General features: G+C 36.1%; 2 protein-coding genes across 4 annotated transcripts in view; both read right to left on the minus strand.

Moving 5' to 3' along the window:
• LOC123310189 (acyl-CoA:lysophosphatidylglycerol acyltransferase 1-like) overlaps positions 1-23061 on the minus strand; it is a 61186-nt gene extending 38125 nt beyond the window's left edge. Inside the window, exons 1-4 of one of the 3 annotated variants that reach the window (XM_044893610.1) lie at positions 16243-16364; positions 5561-5568; positions 5354-5471; positions 4757-5009 (exon numbers count right to left, since the gene is read on the minus strand). In XM_044893610.1, the coding sequence (XP_044749545.1) occupies positions 4757-5009; positions 5354-5471; positions 5561-5568; positions 16243-16263 (400 nt within the window). In that variant the 5' untranslated portion in view covers positions 16264-16364. Of the gene's footprint in view, positions 1-4756; positions 5010-5353; positions 5569-16184; positions 16452-22834 lie in introns of those variants that run through there. The other 2 variants (XM_044893608.1, XM_044893609.1) reach the window with 2 other exon arrangements.
• On the minus strand, positions 13885-15787 carry LOC123310190. Its single transcript, XM_044893611.1, has 2 exons — positions 15751-15787; positions 13885-15518 (listed from the first exon to the last, which is right to left on the minus strand). Exons 1-2 carry the CDS (start codon positions 15770-15772, stop codon positions 14905-14907), a joined length of 636 nt encoding a protein of 211 aa, XP_044749546.1. The 5' UTR covers positions 15773-15787; the 3' UTR covers positions 13885-14904.
• Positions 23062-23469: the final 408 nt, after the last annotated feature.

Here is a 23469-nt window from a genome sequence, read left to right on the forward strand (position 1 = left end):
TTAAAACGAAAAGTGTTTTCTAAAATATCCAAAGACATTACAAAAAGTATCTGTTAAATTTGAAAAGTTAGGTATTTTAGCCGAATACAAGTATGTTTAAAATATCCACAGATTTGTAGTGTCACATATTTAGTTAGTTATTTTGAGGGTAATTTTGTTTTTCCAGGGTTGGCACAGCTCATTATGATTTATTCATTCATTCATTCATTCATTCATTCATTCATTCATTCATTGGTGTATCCCGTTACCGAGAATAAATCTGCAACAAAACTTCGGTGCGATCAAACTCATAATTTTTCGAGGCTACTTGCGACTGTGTGGCCTCCTGTGACTGAGGAGACCCAACCGTGACCCACCGATCCTTCCACACTCCTGGCCGCCGTTTTATCCTTCTCGAGAGTCCATTAGAACTGTGTACCAAAGACCTCCAATGTGACCTGTCTAAGTAAGTTGTTCCCAGTTATGATTGACATTAACCTTTGATAGGGCAAAGCTAGATGATAACTGGCAGGGGTACACTTACTCACGACCAGTTTCATAATCGAATTTAACGTCACTTTAAGCTTAAAGCTTCCTTTACTGTCATTTTTAGTAGGGTTAAAGGAAGTTTAAAATTGAAGCGACTTAAGGTTTGGTTATGAAACCGGCCGTTAGTACAATAAAGAAATCCGGAAGGCCAAAAGGCTCAATTTCAAGCTTTTTGTGAAAATATCACTTCCACCCCCACTGCTGCCAGACTTCAAAAAGTCCTGGCAAAAGGGGTTACTAAACCTACAATGTCACTTAAGAAGCCAGATGGTTTATACTTGAAGGAGAAGAGGTGCGATCGACTGTCCTTCTCAAAAAGCATTTTCCAGGTAGTGAACCCATAAGTAGTTCTGAAGCAGCAAAAGAAGACACCAAGAAATCCTGTAAGAAGGATTAGGATATTGCTAGGAAAATATTCAAAAGACGACTTGAATGGACAATTAGTACCTTTCAGCCGTATAAATCACCAGGAGTAGATGGGGTGTTTTCTGTTCTCCTGCAGAAGGAAGCGGAGGAGATTCTCCCTCATCTCCTGAAGATTGCGAGAAGCAGTTAAGCTTCGGGTAAAATACCCAACAAATGGAAAAGGGTAAAATAACCTTCACTCCAAAAGCAGGAAAAAAAGACGGGACTGATCCTCGTTCTTTCAGACCCATCTGCCTTAACTCGTTTCTACTCAAAACGATGCAGAAGGTAATAGATAACTACATAAGAACAGAAAATCTGGAGAAAACACCACTTCATAAATGTCAACACGCATACAGGGCGGGCCGTTCCACGGAAACTGCGATGTATCAGCTGACGGAAGGCATCCAGAAAACTCTGAACAATAAGAAAATTGCAATTTGCACCTTCCTAGACATATCTGGGGCCTTTGACAACACAACTCACGTGTCTGTCAGAGAAGTACTTGGGAGGCAAGGAGTAAAAAATACCATAAAATGGGCGTATGAGGTATTAACAACGAGGATATCTGAAACATTGGTGGGCGATCAGACCATCTCTGTCAAAACCACTCGTGGAACACCTCAAGAAGGAGTGTTATCTCCCCTCCTATGGAGCCTGATAGAAGATGAACTACTTACAAAGGCTAAAGGAGCTTGGCTTTGAATGTATAGGCTATGCCGACGACATAGTCTTAATAGTAAAGGGCAAGTTCGAGGGTATCCTCTGTGATCTACTACAGAAGGGCCTCAGAATTATCGAGGAGTGGTGCCTGTCAGACCACAGGCCAACACACTAGCCAGAAAAGGAGCACAAACGCCACTTACTGGCCCAGAGCCTTTCTGTGGTGCATGCCATTAGAAAGAATTCTTGGAAAAGGAAGAAAACAAAAGGGAATTACTCTGGCGGACTCTTCCAGGAATGGATCATTCCAAAAGATTCCTTCGGGACTTCAGAACTGCAAGAACCAAGAAGTTCTTGGATCTTGCGAAGAATAAGCTAAGCCTCCTCACTGGCTTTCTTACAGGACATTGCTGCCTCAGACAGCATATGATGAGAATAGGCTCTTTGAAGCCCACTCAGATATTGGAGTTTATTGGAGCTCTGGAGCTGAAGGGCGAGCGCTAGAAAAGCTCCGGGGGGCACAATAGACCTTGAGGTCGCAGTGAAACGTAACCCCCTTTTAAACTAAACTAAACTAACTGATTTCAGGGATTGATGCAGTATATCCTTAAACCTTATTAGTTTTTTTTAAATAGGGATATGTTGTATTATCTTTTTAGAGTAGGTATATTTATATTTATTAGGATTATACATATATGTTATATTACTTCTCGGTTAAATTTTTATTCAATATTAATCATTTCTTTCTGTTGTGGACCTATGCCTTAGCATATACCTCCTGTTAGGTGCTTCAGATGGTGTCAACAATTTAACGAAACTGGTGTTCTCATTTTTTTTCGACGGCTCACGCACCAGTCCACCAGTGCAGAATCCTCTAATCCCATGACAGCACTTTCTTCTGAAAATGCAGTATCCGACGAAGTAATTCGTCTTCAGTCCTCTCTTCACGTTCCAGGTTTGCCAAGTCATGTATTCCTCGACCTATCACCAATTTATTACCTTTGATGAAGGATTTCTCTGTCGAATCCGTTGCTTTATTTAGCCTATTTGTACATGATGAATAAACTATTTCTTATTATAAAATAAATCTCTCAATACTTTAAGTTTTTTTCATAAAATTCATTACGTAATTATAATTTTGTAAATGTTAAATCGTTAAGGAAGAATAACACAAGGGACACACACTTCACTCCACTGAGACCGACCAGGGAGAATTTACCCATAGACAGGAAGGACTAGGGTAAGTAAAGGTAAAGCCATAAAGGAAAATATAAACAATGCGATCAATTTATTCGAAATTGACAACAATCTATGATATTTCTTAGCAGTCAAGTATCTCTTTTACCCACGGTTTCTCACAACTACCATCTATTTGCCAGAAAAAAAAACAACGAAGAAAACCAACAAATCTCAACCGTAATTGAAAAACAACCTGCACCCGTGATTTATCTTTGCATTTTGCACCTAGACTTGCAAGACACTCCTTACGAAATTAGTATGATGTTTTCTGAAGGCTGAGAGATCATTGGATCATAATTAATTTTAATACGTTCGCGTGGATCCGTATGTCAGAGGTCGCGCCAGCTATAGGCGACTAGTGTAGCTTGTCGCGGTCGCTAGGAGCTGAATGCTTAAAAAAGATTCTCGGGGGAAGAAATGTGAAGTTGAGCATCGACATTGCAGTTACATTCGACGGTGCATTCACTATTGAAAATAAGCAGTAAGGTGTTTTTTTTTTCGATTTCAACGTATTTTCAATTGGGTTTATTACGAGGAACAGAATTGAAAAGAAGGCAAGAAGGCATAAGGGCATATTTGAAAGGGAACTTTTTGACGGGATTTCGTCATATATATTACTAGCTGTGCCCACCCGCTTCGCAGGACGATTTTTCTCTATTTTAATTACTTCTTTCATGATAACGGCGGAATCGTGGAAAGTTGAAAAGTAAAATGTACTCCAAAACTTTCCTCGAAAATTCCTCTTTCCAAAAGTCAAATTCCACTGAAAATTAGTCAGCTTTCAAGTAACGTGGCACTGCAGTCCCGGATAAATTCAATTATTTGCCTAAATTTGTATTTCTTTAATCTGCCATATCTCGCGAAATATTCGTTAAAAACAAAACCAAGCTGCAAAGAGTATTTTTCATCAGAAATTAATGCAGCAGATAAGATCCATATTTATTTTTATATTGATTTTTTCCGTAAAAGTCAAAAGCCCTCTTCAAATGAAACAATATTCGGACAAAATCGGTTATCCTGGATTATGCTCTAGGATTGGATATATGCCATCGCCGACTTCATAAAAGTTTTCGAGCTCTACAAAACCGTATGAAATGGAGGTATAATAACTGAGAAGGTTGCTCAACAATCAGTAGCAACCAGATCTCTTTTGCATTCCGGAAAATAACTCCCTAGCCCATTGTGTAGTCATTGATCTGGGAATGTTTTGGGGGCATTGCCTGCTTTTCATGAGAAACAACAAGAACGTAAGGTCCGCTTTATTGATCCTGAAACAGGAGTGTGTATGATCTAAAAACTGACTGTATGATTTCATTGAATAAACTTTTTGAGAAATTTTTTTATTTCCTCTACAATTTGGCGCCAATGTTGTGATCTAGTTGACCTTGATTCGAGTTTGATGAGAAACAAATTTGAGGTTGTTTCTCAGTAGACTGAGTTCCATACATTGGCATGCAGTTACAACCGAAGAAGTTATCGATCGGTAGAGTAGGTGTTACTTCTACCAACATAAAAACTGCAGAGAAAAAAATCCCCTTTATTGAACCACCACCGAGTATATTCAGGAACAGAAAAATTTAAAGTGTTACGAGAAACCTATTTTTCTCCCGTCTCCTTCTGGTAAATTCCAGATGATAGAGAATCGTCATAAAATTGGCCAAATTATATAAGCTACTGTTCAAGTTTGTCACAGTCGAGCGTAGCCATACAGAAGCAGGGAAAATAGTGTGACAAGTGGATATAAATAATAATGAAATTGTGCATTAATTATGGATCATGTATGTGCCAAATGAATTTAATCAAATAGAAACGTTACAATATAGAAGATATTGTGCAGTAAAGGTATCTGAACATGTCCCACTGTATATAATTTCTTCTTCATTGAAAACTGGATAGTTTTGAAGGCAATCAGAATACTCACCGATAAGAGAAGAGTCTGGTACTTCACCTTTCAACTCATTCATGATCACTTTTAGCGCTCCCACTCTTGGTATCGTTACTAATTCCAAATGTGGCAAATTATTTAATTTTCCATATTTTTGGGAGTTTTTTTTCCTCTTACACAATAGTCCCCCTTCTGGAAATAGTATCAACCACTTCCTCTTCAATGGCAGGTAGAAGTTCCTAATATGTTCAGCTAATGCTTTCAAAGATTCATTCCTCATCGCTCTGCCCTGAAGTGAAATGTATATGCTTGAAATATAAGAACATTAAATTAGAGAGCAACATAAATAAAATTTGACATCGTTTTGAACACGAACACAATTAATCTTAGTGGTAAGTGGTATAGCCACTACTATTTTCATGTAGGTCATTTCAAATCTGCAATTTGTGGTCGGAAGGCATTATAGCTTTTGTCCGGAAATACTGTTGAATATATTCCAAATAACATCATACCCAATAATTTTGAGCCACACCCAAAAGAAGTTAAGTGCTAATATCAATCATCTATGATTTATATTAGAAACTTCAATAAATTTTTATCAAAATTTTCCAATTGTTTCATAGTCATGCTCACCTGAAATATGAAGAAATCTTTCCGAATTGAAGACACTATTCCAACAGTGGAGTATTTGATAAAATGGTCCATTATCCACATTACATTCGGCAGAATTTGGTGCCAACCGATGAAAGCACTAAAAAGTATAATTACATCACCGGGTGATTGATGATTTACCAGCACTAAAGATCTTTCTTCCAAACAGGGAGTTATATCATCACCTGCCTCCAAAACTATAAAAAAATAACATTTCTGATATTATTACAATAATATTGAGTTATGTCTTCACCAACATCGAAATTCAACATGTGAGAGAGATTCTTATATTTTGTGGTGTAACTGAAGTAAAGAATCACGGTTGTTTTCAATAACCTTTCCACTCATCGTTTCAATTGATAAAGATAAACTTTTTTTGTTTCCGATTTTATTCCTATAACCTATCTACATAGGACCTTTTCTAGCAATTCGTTCTTGAAACACAAACAATACGGCTAAACCGAGGATTGATACCTATACATGGCCTTTTGCACCGTTTCACCAACAGAACAAGGACTAACATTTTGGCACTATATCTATTACCGTCAATTGGGGTAATAGCTTTTTCATTGAATTACATCGAAATCGAAACTATTTTTACTTTCTATATGATAGAAATTAGAAATACGTCGAATTCCAAGTTTGCCTAATGAAGACATTCGAGATATCCCGAAAATGTCAATTATTTATTTACTTGCTTAGAAAAAATTAAAATCTTAGTCATAAGGTGCCTACTCTGACGTGACGTGGGACCACGTCATAATGCGCATGATTCAAAATTCCAACATATTAGTCCGAGAGCTGGCAGCAAAAACAACTACCTCATAAGTTACCAAAGGTTTGGTTTGGCACTTTGGTTCAACTTTATTACTAAAACTTGAAACCGCTCGTCTACCGGGCGTGAGTGGTCGCCTTATGGGATAAAAAAAATTGAAGATATGAAAAAAAATCGATTGGAATTTCCTAATAGTTAACAAGATGAATGTTGTGTCAAAATGGTCTAGGATCTTAACTGAATTGAAATCGTAAGCGTCTGCCAACAGGAGTGGTCGCTATTTTGAAACAGACGCTGTCAAATACAGGGTGGTCCAGATCGTAACCAAGAAATTTTAAGCACGTATTCTACATCAAAAATAAGCCCTAGTTTGTAATATGAACATATGTCGAGAAATGTTTCCTCTCCGAGATACGGGGTGTTAAAATTATAGAAAAAAAAATGTTTTTTATTGATAACTTTCACACTACTTGAAATATTTTTATGAAATTTGAGACATAGGTTTTGAGCGTCAAGGAGCACTTTTTGCATAATATCATTTCTTTTCTTTTCTACCAGTGCGTCCGTACTGCAGCGAGACTGAATATTTTCAGATAAAAAAATGATACGCCACTGGTTTTTCCGACAATATAAATTACTCTTCAAATCCTTATTCAATTTGGAGCAAATTCGGTCTCCTGACTTTTTGCTGTACGAGGCACCGTTTCCGGTTAAAAAAATAAAACACATTCTCATGCATAAAGAAATCGCCAAAATTTGATATGGAAGGTACATAATAATAATAAGACTATTTTTGTGAACGAAACGTGTAACTAAAAAAAATGAGCATTAACAACCACAGTCAAAACAAACTTAAAGAAGATGTTCGATCGAAGTATGACCCATTTTGTTGAACACATAATTCACATCGACGTCTAACAGATCCGACAGCAGCAGCTAAATTTCGATTTCTCAATTCGTCGCAAGCATTTTGAATACGGCCAATAAGTTTTTCCCTTGAGTTCACAGGAGTCATATTTCTTTCGAAAACCCCCATACGAAGTAGTCCAAAGGGGTAATATCGGGGCTCCGTGGAGGCCAACTGACTGGCCCATTACGTCCGATCAATCTTTCTAGAAAATTATTATCCAACCAGTTCCTCACATTTCTATGAAAGTGGGCTGGACAACCGTCAAGTTGAAACCAAGCCGCTAATCTTGATTCTACTGGAATATTTTCCCACATATTTGCAAGCTCTGCCATTAGAAATTGTAAAAAATTTTCACCACTAACTCGTTCTGGTAAGAAATAGGTGATTATTATGAACTCCAAGCTAAACATTAACACTAAATTCTTGGTCGAATGGGTTTTTTTTTTTTTTTTTTGGTGTAGCAGGGGGAAAATCTGCAAGACAGACGAACCACCCTCATCTCCTGAGGGGGAACAGTGTGGGGTTTCTCACTCTCCTGAGCTCGAGACCCATTAAAAACCCTACTGCTTCTTGAATTTTGGTTCCGGGCATTTGCCTATAAGCCGTTCATCTCTTGGTCGGTTTTCTTCTCGCACACTATCGTGCTGGGATTTATGTGTTTATCCTCCATTTGATTAACACTTTATTGAAATTTTCAATAAGTTTCTGCTGTTATTTTAATCTCTTTTTAATTGATCTCTTGGTCTCCTTCGGTAAATTCGCATTCTCCTTTTGTCTTCCTCTGGGTCGTAGTCCACTAGTCTCCTGAGTTCTTGATTCGGATAGTTTTTCGCTGTTTCGAATAATTTCTCTGCTTTTCTGTTCATGAATTCCGTTATGGTTTCCCATTTCAGGTCCTTATAAATCTGTCTATTCCTGACAAACCAAGGTGCATCTATTGCACATTGTAGCAGCTTGTTTTCAGTGGCCTGAATTCTTTTGATATGGCTCTCTGCCACGAAACCCCAGGCAACTGATCCATTAGTCAGTTGAGGCCTAGCAACGGCTTTGATTATCTTCAATTTTGTCTCTTTCGACATGTGGCTTCTTCTTCCTATCAGAGGATAGAGTCTATTCATCGCTGCTTTCGTTTTGTCGATTGCTTGTTTGATATGATTTTTCCAGGTAAGTCCTTTGTCAAGCGTTATTCCTAAATATTTGGCTTCATTTTTCCAGTCGATTTCTTCGCCGTCAACATCCAGTTTTGTTGTGGGTCGCAGTCTTCTCTTCTGTAGTAATATTGCTTGGCTCTTTTGTCCATTGAGCTTGATTTTCCACTTTATGCACCAGTCATTTGTTTCGTCAATCGACTCTTGTAGAACTCGTTCTATTATTTCAGGGTTTCGGTGTCGAGTTGCTATGCCTGTGTCGTCAGCATATAACGTTAGCATGGTTCTTGGATTTTTCGGAATATCGTGGATGTATATGTTGTACAGAAGTGGCCCAAGTACTGATCCTTGGGGTACCCCAGCCTCTATATCTCTTGTTGAGGAGCATTCTCCTCCCACTTTTACGTAAAATCTTCTATTTTTGAGATAATTTCTGATCAGCTTGCATATTTTGATCGAATATCCAGCACATCTCATCTTATATATTAATCCTTCATGCCATACTCTGTCGAATGCTCTGGCGACGGGTCGAATGGGATGTGGATTTTCGTGGGCCCATACATGCTGGTTATGAAAGTTTTCCACGCCCCGACGACTAAAACACGATTCATCAGTCCATAATATGGTATTTAAAAAGTCTCTCTTCTGCTCAATTGAACGAAGAATCCATTGGCAAGAAAATAACCTCCGCTGTTCATCACCTTCTCGTGAACCTTGGACGGGTTGCAAGAATTTTTGACTTAGAAAATCGAATTGTGCGAGCTGCTATTCGACTGCTTGTTGTTGGATTCCTATCAAATTCACGAAGTATCCTCCATGGCAGACTTTGCTTTCCAATAAAGAAATTACAGTCTTTTATGGTTATGCTTGTATTGAAACGAGTAATTGGAAACCAAAACTGTCATTTAAGTTTTCTAATCAAATTAATCTGCTGCCAGCTCTCGGACCAATTATTTTGCGAGGGGTCATTCAAATTGTTCTGGTGCTCGATTCTCCAATCTATGGGAATTGAATCCTATGGAAACATTATCACATAGCATTGGAAGCAGTTCCTTTGAAATGTGAAGAAACATTTTCATATTCTTTATTTAAGATGTCCGAAACTCTGTTGTATTCACCGATTCATATTCATATTATCCTGATTCTCCATAGGTACCGAAGTATCCCTCAGAAGCTACGTAAGCTTGTGCGAGTTCGGATAATCAGTTGTGTTCTGTGTAGGCTTTGTTACTATGTTCTTACGCCACCTTAGGCACAGCACTAAAATTTGAACCAAACAGTGAATGGTGGCCCGTACCCGTTTGGACTAGAAAATTCCTTCTCTAGCCCGGGATCCAACTCAGCACCTTGCGGTTACGGAATACTGAGCCGACTGTTTTTAATTTCGTGGGTATATGGGATCAGTTTAGTTTTTCCCACTGTAGGAAGCGCTGTTTAGAATTTAACAGAGCATATTTGAAAATAATTTGTATACCTACTTTCCTACGACTTACGAATATGTTGTATTTATAAGCGATTATTGGTGTGTGAAAATGTATTAGTTTCGAGAAAGGGTGTAGAGCATTCATTTATTCAACATTTTCTGTATGGACAATCAAGAACTACACAACAGAATTCGGTGTTGTTGGAATTTGAGGCAAAACCAAATCAGATGAACGAACATTCGGGACGATATAGCTAAGTTTTATGGCAACTTCAGCAATATTTCAAAGAAACTGTATTGGAAATACAGTAAATACAATACATTGGAAATAATTTGAATTGTGGACATGTACTGAGATCTTGAAGAATCATAGTTAACACTCCTTCGTACCCTTTATGGTTTCCTCCATAGAACCCTTATTCGATAGTGTTGGAATATTGACAGATTTGTTTTTACAACAAAAATTAAACTATAAATCACAAATATTGTGGGCCCGTTCATATTTTGAACTCGTTGATCGATATTCGATATCAACGCAAAACAAAATGAAACGAAAGAGTATTCTGAGTATCATTGGACTTCCTTTGGTAGAACAAGGATAGAACAAATGGCACAGTGGCGCCGCCACAAAACTGATCCCATATCCCCGATTTTCTGAAATGTTGATGCTTGTAAAAAGTGATAAGTGCACACACCAGTGTTTTAGACATCTTATCTTTAGTTCTAAAATACCTAATTTCCATACGAAATGTCACTTTTTTCCCATAGGATGATGTTCCTACACATTAGGTGTAGTGTAATCTACACTGCACTTTGAATCAGCTGATTTTCAGTGTAGTTGCGAAAACGAATGAAAAAATCACTGAAGTTAGGTTGTAACGCACATAGACTAATAATTTTGATTTGTTACTCTTTCATTTTCTTATGAAGTGATGAACTTATCTAAAATTTTAAATTTAATCGTATCCAGTTTGAAGTAGATTACGGTGACGTCCGTGACATTTACATCAAATTTTGCATTTCACACCACTGAACACTAATAATACTCTTTTCGATTAGGTGTAGATAAACTACATTTGCTCCTACACAGTCTACACTGATGTGAATTCGATCAGCAAACGAATACTGAAATCGAGTGTAAATTACACCGAGTGTAGAAAAGTGCTGCACTTCCTATGCAAACGAATGGACCTATTCGGGAATCGAGCGCTGGACGTCCCACGTGACGTCAGGACAATTTGAAGGCTTCCACACGAAACCCTATGTTAGATTTTTTAATTATGGGCATTATGATGTGGTCCATCGTCACTTCAGAGTAATCTGTAGGCACCTATACTCAGTTTGAAATGACATCGAAAAGTACAATTATCTTGCATTTTATCTAGTGGTTCATTTTTAAAATTTATCACAGTAGGGCATACTATCTCCCTCTAAATTCATTTTTTCAAGAATGATGTATCCGGTTCTTGATTCCTTGATAATCCCTTACATGAGTTATCAAAGTAAAGATCTAGATTAAAAATAAGACTTCATCGGGCTATCTCTGTAAAAGCGAAAAAGCTTTGATATAAAAGAAACATTAGGAAATAAATGGTGGAAGATGATGGCTCGGATATCAACGATTAGAATAAAGGGAAATTCAAACTGATTCTACAAAATCAACATCGGGTATCAAAGTGCCCCATCACATTAATTCAACCCCAGTTGACCGTTCTGTAGTAGAGTCAGAAACTGATGTCTTGTATTTTCCATGCAAATAACTAGATTTGGTATGCCTCCAATCAGTTTGTATAAGCGTCAATTATGTTCGTCACATAATTTCGACTTCATATTTTCCGAAGTGAGTCGACATTGTGATAAAATAAGTAATTACTGAGACTTTCACGTAGAATATAGCGCTTATTTAAAACCCAAAAATGTTTTGACAAGAATCATAACCCCACATTTTCGTACTTTACATAGTGGAATGTGTCAAATTTCCATGGCCAACCGAGTACTAAAATGAAAGTGAATGGAGTATACTGTTTGACTTCATTTTTAGTTGCGGTGATTTAGGCAGGACCTTCCGATGAGGTGCTCCTCTGACGTTTACATCCGGAAGTTGGGGTATTGCTTTTTTTGGTGATCCCTACTGGCGGTGGCGCTCATAGATTAACTTAAAAATATGGATAAACCACTCTACAGTGACTTTATACAAAACGGTAGGTAACGGTAATCTGCCATTTATAGGCTAATTTCAAATTCGACGCTTTACTAATAGTTGAATCTATTGCGGATTATATCAAAGAAAAACCTTTTTCCAAAAACGAAAAACTAAAACAAGTTTTGTAAGTAGGATTATTCATATGGAAATTTCATGGGGTTTTTTATAAAAGGGAGAGGGAGTATAACGAATCATATACAGAATTATCGAATATTTTTAGCGATTGGCCTACTTGCAAACCCTATGGCCGAATTTCGAATTTTTAGCCTCTTTATACAATTTTCAGTCCGAAAGCGGTACATATCTAGGTACTTATTATTTTGTTTTCAATTAATAATTGAATTTATTGCTGATTATTTAAGAGAAATGGCATTTCATTTTTTTTTTTTTTGGTATTGAGACACAGAAATCAACTTCAAATTACCTTTGATTTGTAACGCAATGGTAACAATTCTGTGAAAATCGACTAGTTAAGTTATTCAGCAATAATGAAAATATGATGACAGAGGACCAGCTCCACGAACCTGTGTTCGGGTTTTATCTCAAGTGGATGGAGAATCTGTTGGCATATTTTATGCCACACGATTCTGAATGAAAGACAGCAGTGTTTTTTTCATAAAGTTTGACATGTTATCAGAAAATGGAAAAGATTGATTACCTATCTTTGTAGCATCCAAAAAAAATTAGAGTTCGGTATGCATCAGTCAATGGCGAAATGTGGGACCTATTTTCTTTTTTGTAACTTTAACGGTAGAAAGTTATGAATAAGGAGAAAGCATCATGCCTTTTTATAGCTAAATTGTCCAATATTTATTTTCATGTAGTTCTTTAGTTCAGTCATGGATTTTCAGTAACGACCAAATCAACTTAATATTTATAGAGAATTAATAAACCTATTGAGATTCCTACTGTGCTTTATTCATATTACTGAAATCTTTTTACAAAAAAAAAAAACATTATACCACGATCCGTTCAAGATTCATGTCTCTTACGTATGAAAATAGAGGACATCGGTTAAAATTTTTACCAAGAATTTTTTAACCGCCTCAAATTGTTTGGATTCTTGTGATTTGACTCAATGGAAGAAATGCCTTTCACACTGTGGGCGAAATTAACTTTTTCTCAAAAGTGCCTTTCCACTTCCCCTTCCATACAAAACTACGATGTATAGGTTAATGTCATCATTGTTTACATTTTGGGAAGATAATTCAAGAAAAGACCTACGTTCAGACACCGAATATCAACGTTTAAATTCTATAGCCTACTTGACGACGAATTTTTTTGAACTCACGTTACTTTCACGAGTTTGAAGACGTAGTGGAGATTAATGAAATATTAGCATTGTAGCACCTAATTTTATGTGAGCTGGGTCAACACTGTGAATGCGCGCTAGCAGAGACAACAAGGTTGTCTCTGCGCGTTAGTGTCACAGATTAGAGAATAATCTTGGATCGTATTTTATTAATAGCGTCTATTTCTTGTGCCTTACAAATGAACCCAGAACACAGAGTGTCCGACCAATATTTGTAATCATATCTCTATGGTCCGCAGCGCGGGCAAATTAAAAGGTTTAATAATATTTGGAACCGTTTCCAGTTTTATGTTGTTTAATAATTGAATAGCAGAGACAAACTCTGTCTCTGGGAATAGGCAGATAAACAAGATTAGGCCTGAGCTCTCTTTCATCAATCATCATTGGATTGGCAAAGGATACATTTTATTTTAAATAATATACGTTATCATGGTTAAATATAAACACTTTCAGAGATATCAGTATTAATGAGGAATGATGTGCAACTACTTTGGAATTACAAAATAGCATTCTTATGTTATAATTATGAGAATAAATATATGTTATGTTCCTCAGTTGAGTAGAAAAGCTCCATCTTCCGCTGAGGTTAAAATAACGACCTATTATCATTAGCAAAATTTTTCCAGCGTGTGAATTAAATCTTTCTGTGAGTATTTATTCCAGGGGATGGTATAATGAAGTGACAATAAACCTTAATTCAGAAAGGGATTTTATGGAATTGGGATCAATGATACGTCAAAGAAAATTTTAAATAGTTTATTGAAACAGGTACTGTATTCTACACAGATTAAGGAGAATGATTTTTTTTCTTTGATTTTTCATTTCTGGTTGAAAACAGTGATCTTTGTGGAACAATTTTCATATAATGTGGAATTCTACTTGTAGAAGGTACGGAATTATTAGCATCTAAAGCTGCGAGTGTAGGTGAAACCAGAGCTAAATTATTTTTAATGACTTGAAATTTGGTAGGAGAATGTCTGTTCCTCAAATGACTCGCAATTTCGTTCCTGATATCTTCCTTCTCCTTCTCTACGGACCTCTTCAAGTCTCTTTTCCTATCAACTTCATTTAGAATTAAATTCTTCTCTTTTGTGTCTTCACACTCCTTCACCTACTACTGTCTAAAACAGGGGATACAGTAAAATTAACCACTACTTTGAAGTATAATAACAGAGAAGTGCACTCAAATAGTTTTTATCTTTTTTTTCCTGTATCATTGAAGATTATGTATAGAACCCTAATAAAATTTTCCTCTGCTTACACCGAGATCTGGAACAGGTTCTACGATCTGCTTCTTGTTGCCATTTATTTATACCTGCTTTATTGTAAAAGTTGATTGTAAAAGTTGCTATTTCTCCCTTTCAAAAGAATATCTAAAGATAATATACAACCTGCTATTATAAGGACAATATTTCCTACAAGCACCCAAACATAATACATAAATATCCATAACAAGCTTTGTGAAAAAAATAGAAATAGAAGAAGAGGATAGTAATGTGCTAAATGTCCTAAACCCAATAATGAAATTTTTTTTATATTACCTTGATAGTTGACTTCTTCCTATGCAACATGTGGTATAAAATAACTATTCTCAATCTTCAATGGCATTATCATATTGCTACAATGTTAAACCACTCACCAGTATCAGTTTGAAAGTTTGGTCCTCCATGCCGAAGTAGATTTTCTTTCCTTGAAGCAGAAACTGTGTGAATCAATACAAGAGCAGATATATTCATGTATGCAGATGTTACACAATGTACATTTAAGTTGGCATTTTTGGCAATCGCTCTCTGTTTTTTGAATAAATGTTTTCTTCAGATGTATTTGAAGGTATTTTCCATCCATCTTCACATTCTATCAATAAATTTTTATCCAAGCTGGTCATAGTTTCATGACGAACTCTTATTTCTTTGACTTTTACTGCAGATTTATGACGGGATATAAGTCTGTCAACAAATTGCACGATTGCACATATTCCCTTATCTAGTCTTTTAACTTTCTTTCCTTTGAGGTACATATATTTAAGAGTCTTATGAAATCTCTCTAGATGCATATCAGTATTAATACCAGCATGGAGTCTGTAAGCATATGCCCAATTTTCTTTGAAGTAATTGATACAATCTGTTACATCTGGATCATCACATTGGTTTAGGAAATTGAACAGCTTTCTACGTAAAGTTTGTTGATCTATCTCATGTAAAATACTATGCAACTGGTTATGAACTTCATTCTGAAATAGTAATGAAAATATGATAGACTGTATATTATGACTAAATTTTATAGAAGAATACCTACCTACCGATTGGTAACTACCACTACCAGAAGATGAATCTTCACCGTGGATCTTCTGATGGTTCGTGAAATTATTTTTATCACTAGAGTTCTTTCTACAATGGCAGTTATAATTATATTTCGCTGCATTTTTGTACAAGTTAGGAGCGATTTCAGTAGTTTCATCTCTGTGAAAATTCCTGGCGTGTCAAACTTAATTGATATGTTGGAATTGCAAAACACCTTGCCGCATTTATAACACAGACTATTCATTTCTGCTGATTGGGGGGTTTCAAAACGTGAACTTTATATACGAAAATCCGCTTTGCGTTAAATTAATTAAATTTGAATTTTGACATTCAGGAACATATGACCGCGAACATCATAACTCCCACTTCCCACTACAGATGGCAGCACAGCAGGGATAAATGACAAATGAAGGTTCATTTGTAAAGCACAGGAAATAGACGCTAGTTATTTTATTAACACGCAACTGCTACGTCTATCGGACTGTCGAACTCAACTGCCTCGGCGTTTTGGACAATGCGGACAATACCAGCTCGGAGGCTTGGGCAAGACTGACTCTGTGGATTTGATAAGACGCTTGAGTATTAACTGAATAATCAAAGATAAGACTGAAAATGGCTGCGGCGGATCGTTGCTTTTATATTTTCATGCACTGCTAAGTCAGCAAATCTTTATTCTTGTATCATTAATTTCTTTTTGGTTTTAAGAAAATACACCTTAAATATTATTCGACTGTTTACTCACCCATCTGTTTCCTTGAAATTTTCTCAAATTATAGAATATGGATACTATAGATAATCACCTTCATATCCAGCCCATTCATTCCACATTGTTATCATCTTTATTAATCCAAGCATCATTTCACCTTCGATTTTGTTGAATAGACCACTGCAGCCAAAAATTCGCAAGGGATATAATATAAGGACCCAAATTAAATACGTCAGAAAATAGACATGGTTCACTATGATCAGACATGCTCTGATACACCCTTTTATCATTACGTATACATTTCTGAAAGAAAAATAAATATTGGGTTTGAGAATGCATTTACATAAAATTTTCTTCATAACTACAAAATGAAAACTAAAAAATATTTGTATTTTGTGTATGTGATGCAAAGTTTCTTCAAACTGATGAGGAAGATTTTCAGAAAAACTAATGGGGGTTGAAACCCCTTTCTCTTGAAACGTTGTTTTTATTTTCATAAGAAGAGAGCCCCTTTCATATTTTGCATCGCAACTTTTCAATATCATTTTGCTAATCACGCAATGTTCATTAACAGAGGGGTTATCAGGAGTTTGTTGAAAAAATCGATTAGAAAGCAAGGTGAGAAACTTATGCTGGAAACGCATCGAACGCAACATTTTGTTAGTAGATGTTTAGCATCATTTTGTCTCTCATAAGCGGTGCTTGCCGTCCCATTTGATTCTGAACGAAATGCGGCGGAGCTTAAAACATCACGCAACACCTCACAACGAAATGTTTCATTGGGTGCATTTCCAACCTTAGTCATTATAAACGAGAAAGGCACTTATTTGACAATTTGACACGTATACTGAGGCAGAAAAAAATATTGAGCATTGTGAAAGCGCGAATGATTGAAAAATATAGTCCAAAGAAGGCAAAAAAAATATTCCAATAAAGCAAAATAGTTTGAGTTATTTTAACTAACTTATTTACACCAGGCCAGAATCCAACGGGAAGACTCACGGCCGTTTTCAATAAACCTATCTATCCATTTTTTCAATTACTGTAGATAGAATTTCGTGTCTATGATCTATCTGTAGATATATTTTAGAATGGTTTCCAATCATCAGTAAGTGAAACGATTTATAGATAGCCCAGTCATATTAGGGTTTCACCTCGGAATGAAAGATAATAAGTTGTAAATTGGTATAAATTTTTTTGTTTTGTCGTCCTGAATATTGTCTTAAAAGTCACCAATGCTATCGTGTCCGCGTCTTAAGATATTGAAGGTCGAAGGTTATAAAAATTAATAATAGAATGATCACGCCTAAACAGGGAGGCAATGAATACAATATCTGAATTTATCCTTATTATTGTTATAAAAATTGTTTTTGAAATTCTCTACAACTTTTGTTTGAACATTTTTTTTCATACGATCAACCGTGTTTGGGGTAGAGCGCGAAGAGTGTGCAGCGTACAGTCATTTATGACTACGGTTGATCGTATGGAAAGAATGTTCGCTCAAAAGTTGTAGATAATTTTATATTCCATAACTTTCATAATGAAGACCAATCGCATTTAAGTAATAGGAACCGAGATATTCGCAAAAAACCATTATTCTGACCTTTGACCTTCAATATCTTAAGATGCGGACACGATAGCATTTGTGACTTTTGAGACAATATCAAGGACGTCAAAATAAAGGTTTGTACCAATTTACAGCTTATTATCATATTTAGCTAATATGACAAGCTATACAAGGTGTACCAAGTCGAGGGCCTATTAGACGTTTCTGGAAAACTGGACCTATTTGAAATTGAAAATTTGGATTATGATATTGTTCGACATTATCTACTGAGCCAAAATCGAGGCTAAAATATTCTTGAAGCCTAAGCACTTTCAGTTATACAGGGAATGAATGTAAATTTTTAAAAAAAAATTTTTTTTTACTTTTTTTTTTCAGATACAATGAAAAATTTATTTCCATTCCCTGTATAACTGAAAGTGCTCACGCTACAAGAATATTTTAGCTCAGTAGATAATGTCGAACAATATCATAATCCCAATTTTCAGATTTCAAATAGGTCCAGTTCCAGTCCAGTCCAGTACGTCTAATAGGCCCTCGAACTTGGTACACCCTGTATATGAATCTATGCTCTGACCGACGATAATTAGAATTTCGTACTGCTGTTTATGTTTTTAATTCAATCGTACAAATTGGAAATATAGGGGAAAGTGGGGGAATTGGGAAAACTTGATTTCAAACGGTGAAAAATCAATAAAAATATTAAACTTTATGTACTAATCGGAAACAAAAAACAATAAAAAAATCAACGTTTCCTAAAAAATATCAACGAAAACAAAAGTACTATTGTTTCTGTTTACCCGTCACGCTATGTGGTAATTCTGAATTGTGTGAGCAAATAAGAATGAAATGAGATAATTAGAAATGGCACCTATCACACAAGTATCCACTGCTTGTTTCTCTTGCTGTACATTTTTCAAGTGCCCAGAGATTACAGGTATCCCACATGATCCAATCCTGCATTGAATGGGCTTCATACCTTAGATGGCAAATTATGCATTAAAATTCTTCTTCTTCATTTCTGTGTAAAGTGGGTTGAATTTCTCAGTCCTTTGCTTTTTGTCGTGCCTTTTTGTACCCTTAGGTTCTTTATGTTGAATTTTTTCCTTCTTAACATTTGCCTTCTTTATTTTTTTTGAGTTGGTTTCTCATTATTGAATTTGATAATATCTTGAATTTTGTTTCAATTTTCGGAACAGAGTATTTAGTTGCAGCTTGGCCTAATGTGAGCTTTTCGTTTTTTAAATCTTCGAACACACAGCGAAGATATTCAATTTTATATTTCGTTCAGGTCTTCTTTTTATAATTTCTGGCATCTAAATACAACACATTTCAACGTTGAAATATCAAAACTATGAACCAGAGCAGCACAAAATTGATTGAAAACGCAAGGGATATAGGAAACGATTCCAATTACCCACCTGACATCATTTCCAATTACGCCAAGTTATCAATAGAATTATTCATTTTCTTTCAACTTCAAATGACGTAGGTCTTGGAAAAACGTAGTACCAGTATGAAATCAACAAAATATGGCACCTCTAAACTCCAACATAAGATAGTTACCTCTATTATAACAAACGAAAAAACTAAAAAAATTATAGTTGAAATGCGAAAACAATTCTGTAAGGCCTTTTTCTCGGGGTACTCGAGCACCAGCTATTTTTTTTTAAGGGAAAACAGCAAACCTACCCTGGTAGCTACGAGCCGAAGATAAGGTTCCTCGGTGTCTGGGGACCGACAACCAGTGAAAGTCAAAATCAACGTATACAAATTATATTTGTCGACTCGTACAAGGAAGCACAAATGGCACTATTATAAAATTCGTACAGTGAAAGACTCGAGATCAGTGAATTTACAGGGCAAAACGGACGGAATGAAACAGGATCCGATCTCAAATGAGATACGGGGTTCACGGACGTGTTCGCCAGCCAGAACCTAAGACGCACACTTAATGGACAGGTATCGGACCTCAGCAAGGTTAGGGAATGAAATAGGACGGCACAGCTTACCCCTAGGTGCGTTCTTCACTCCCTGAGTATCCACGCCAGCGGGGTGCTTCAGCAGTAAGGGTGGACCTTAAACTATGGTATAGGAAAAGTGGAAAGGGAAGCTGAAGTTCCAATAATATATTTAAAAACAAGACGGAGTGTCGTCTTACCTATGGTTTCGGTACAGGCACTTGCACACGGAAATTTCGAATCACCAAATAAAAGTTAAGCCAAAAAAAATATTCTATTCTGAATGGTGAAAAAGAAACTCAACGAAAAAGAAATCTTCTAAGAACACTATTTCAACGGCAGAGAAAAATTAATTCGGCGTCACACGGAAAGATACTTCGGGTTCGGAGCAATTAATCGTAAGTGAAGCGTAAGTACATAGCAAGTCAACAGCAAGTGAATAGCAAGTGAATTAATCGTAAGTGAAGTGACCTGCGGGGGGACATCTGATTTTATACCCACAGGGGGGTGCGGAAATCAGATGTGCCCCGGCTGTCGAAATTCGGTAAAATTTGCGTCGATGAAGACGTCTTAATTTAGACTTATCTGTGCTAGCCAACAAAAAATACGGTTATCTTCCAATTCAGGATGTTTTATACGGTGCGACATCGTTTTTCAGAACTGAAAACGGAATAAAAACGGTGCGGAATGTTTACAATTCCGAACGATGTCGGAATCCTTAATTGGAAACTGAAAATATTTCTCTCCAAAATTAATTCAAAATAAAATTACTCAAAACGAAACTAAAAGATTATTCTTAAATGAGGGTGCATTTTCATCAGAAAAATACAGGTTCATTACAATTCTTCTACTCACCGTAACAGGAAATATGTAACTTATCGCCGCAACTTTTGATTAAGCCCTGAGAATCATGCATCATACATCCGTTGAAAATGTTGAAGACATTGTCGCATATGAGGGAGTAATTTTTTATCTAGCTGTTCCCAATTACCCGCCGTTCCCAATGACCCTACTCTCCCCTAAGGCCAGGCGCAAATAGAAACGCAGGTTAGTTAGGTGACTCGGGGTGAGTTTTTGTAAAACATAGAAAAGAATAAGACCGTGTAAATAAAGCGTGACAGTGACTTGTCAGATAGTACGTGCAGCGTAAGATGTCTAAAATACTGGTGTGTGCACTTGTCACTTTTTGCACGCATCAACATTTCAGAAAATCGGGGATATGGGATCAGTTTCGTGGCGGCGCCACCACGTCATTTGCTTTGTTCTATCCTTGTTCTACCAGAGGAAGTCCAATGATACTCTTTCGTTTCATTTTATTTTGCGTTGATATCGATCGAATATCGATCAACGAGTTCAAAATAATATGAACTGGCCCATTTTGTCAGCTGTTTAGCAATATTTGTGATTTACAGTTTAATTTTCGTTGTAAAAACAAATCTCTCAATATTTCAACACTATCGAATAAGGATTCGAAGGAGTATTTAGTATTCTTCTTCAAGATAATTTCCGTTTGACAAATTGAATTCGTAAGGGGGGTATAATTCAATATGATTTTGATAAAACACTGTTTATTGGTCAAATATCCAATATATTCAGTTGACGGAAGGGGAATTTTCACTACATCTACTCAGGAAGAATATTTGAAGAACAGACTCGAATAGATTTATGGATTTCTGATTCTCAATACATGCTCACAATTCATATTACGTATTTCCAATACAGTTTCTTTGAAATATTGCTGAAATTGCCATAAAACTTAAGTATATCCGTCCCGAATGTTCGTTCATCTGATTTATTTCTGCCTCAAATTCCAACAATACCGAATTCTTAGCTGTAGTTCTTGATTGTCCATACACAAAACTGAACTTCACTGAACGACATGTTGAATAAATGAATGTTCTGCACCCCTTTCTCGAAACTACATACATAAAATACATTTTCACACACCAATAATCGCTTATAAATAGAACATATTCGTTAGTCGTAGGAAAGTATTCAAATTATTTTCAAATATCAATTGACAATGCTCTGTCAAATTCTAAACAGCGCTAACTACAGTTGGAAAAACGAAACTGGTCCGATATCCCCACGAAATTAAAAACAAAATCGAATCAGTGAATACACCAGAGTTTTAGACATCTTAGTGCAGCGCAGGAAAAAGCTGCGTCACCCTGCTTCACCTCACCAACCTGCGTTTCTATTTGGGCCTGGCCTAACTGTATTAATTTTGAATCCTGATTAATATGCTCTGAATTTAAATATTTCTTCTTTTCAAATCAATCATCTTTTGTGACCTTCAGATAGATATTAAACTGCGTCTGGACTTTCAAGGCCTACTGAAATGTCAATCATTCTTGTATGGACTATATAAATTATTTTAGCTGAAGAAGGAGGACGAGGAGTAGGATCTATTTAATACATGAAGACACAAAAATTATTGTACTACAACTCTTATTTTTACATTTCATGTGTGTAAGGTGTAGAATGGATACCCACTATGAAAAGGTCATGTACCTATATTCGCTCAAGAATTTAACTCATTGACTCTAACAAGTACCTAACAACAAATGTTGAAACCTCCAATAGAAAAGAAATTCATTTTCAAAAAATATTGGATTCAACTGACAAGACAATACGCCTTGAGAATACTTATTTTGTAAACAAATCCGTTTAGCATTGATAACGGATTGGTCAGTTCACATCAGGTGACCAACTCCTCCATGTTACGGCAAAGACGGAGCTAACCAATCAGAAATGAGACCACAATTATCGCCACTGTCTTGTTAGAGTCACTGCATTCAATTTTCCAATGGCGACAATTAGAAATGTTGCAAAAATAGGGCGTCTTAGAAGCATAGATCTGTAGGTAATGCTGATTGGGTCAAGTCACTTCAGGTGACCAAAAATTTATCGTGCGTTTGAGCATACCACCTCAAGAAAGAAAGTTGAAATGACAAAACATGATAATATTGCATCCAGATAGCAAAATGAAAAAAGATTTCATTGAAGTATCTTGTGTCTGTATTATTTTGTGGGAGGTTAGAAAATATTACCCCTTATAATATCTATCGAAAATACATATTCAAACTTGCGAGTGGTTGTGCAGGAAAACAAAACTTGAAATATACTTTTTCAAAATATCTAGTAAAAAAAATACATACATTGGAAACATTTTTCAATGATGATGATGATGACCTTTTTCAGTTTCACATTTGGGTAGTATATCGCACACGTTAATTTTCACTTATGCATTATGAAAACACGGAGTAACATTCTGATTTCCATTGGTTTTGTGGTGAGCATTGAATTTGAAGAGGAAGTTATTTCGAATTTGACCACAATTGAGGATAATTTGACTTCAAACTGGCATTTATGATAGATAATTACTAATTCACATAGAGTATATTGATTCGTATTCGAAAATTCGACCTAATTGCCAATGAACTACTTACTTTTATTTCAACGAAGAAAAAGTATTTTTTGTCGTCACCTAGTGAATTATAATAACGTTTATAATGACAACAATGATTATTACAAAATGCATTCTCCTATATTCCAAAGTTCTTTCTAGAATATCAAGTGATCCACCCTTCCGATTAAATTTAGGAATATTTAATGACACAATGAACGTGGGGAGACCTCTTGTCTTCTTTTTTCATGTTTTAGTTCAGTCATTAGATGACTGGAAACAGTAGATTCAGGAGAAAATTGCTGGAGATCTATGTCCATTCAAGAATGATTGACATCTCGGGTGGCTGTGGAAATTCGAATTCAAGTTGGTAATAGCCCATAAGTT

The sequence above is a fragment of the Coccinella septempunctata genome, chromosome 3, assembly GCF_907165205.1.
Source record: "Coccinella septempunctata chromosome 3, icCocSept1.1, whole genome shotgun sequence".
In the NCBI taxonomy this organism is placed as follows: domain Eukaryota; kingdom Metazoa; phylum Arthropoda; class Insecta; order Coleoptera; family Coccinellidae; genus Coccinella; species Coccinella septempunctata.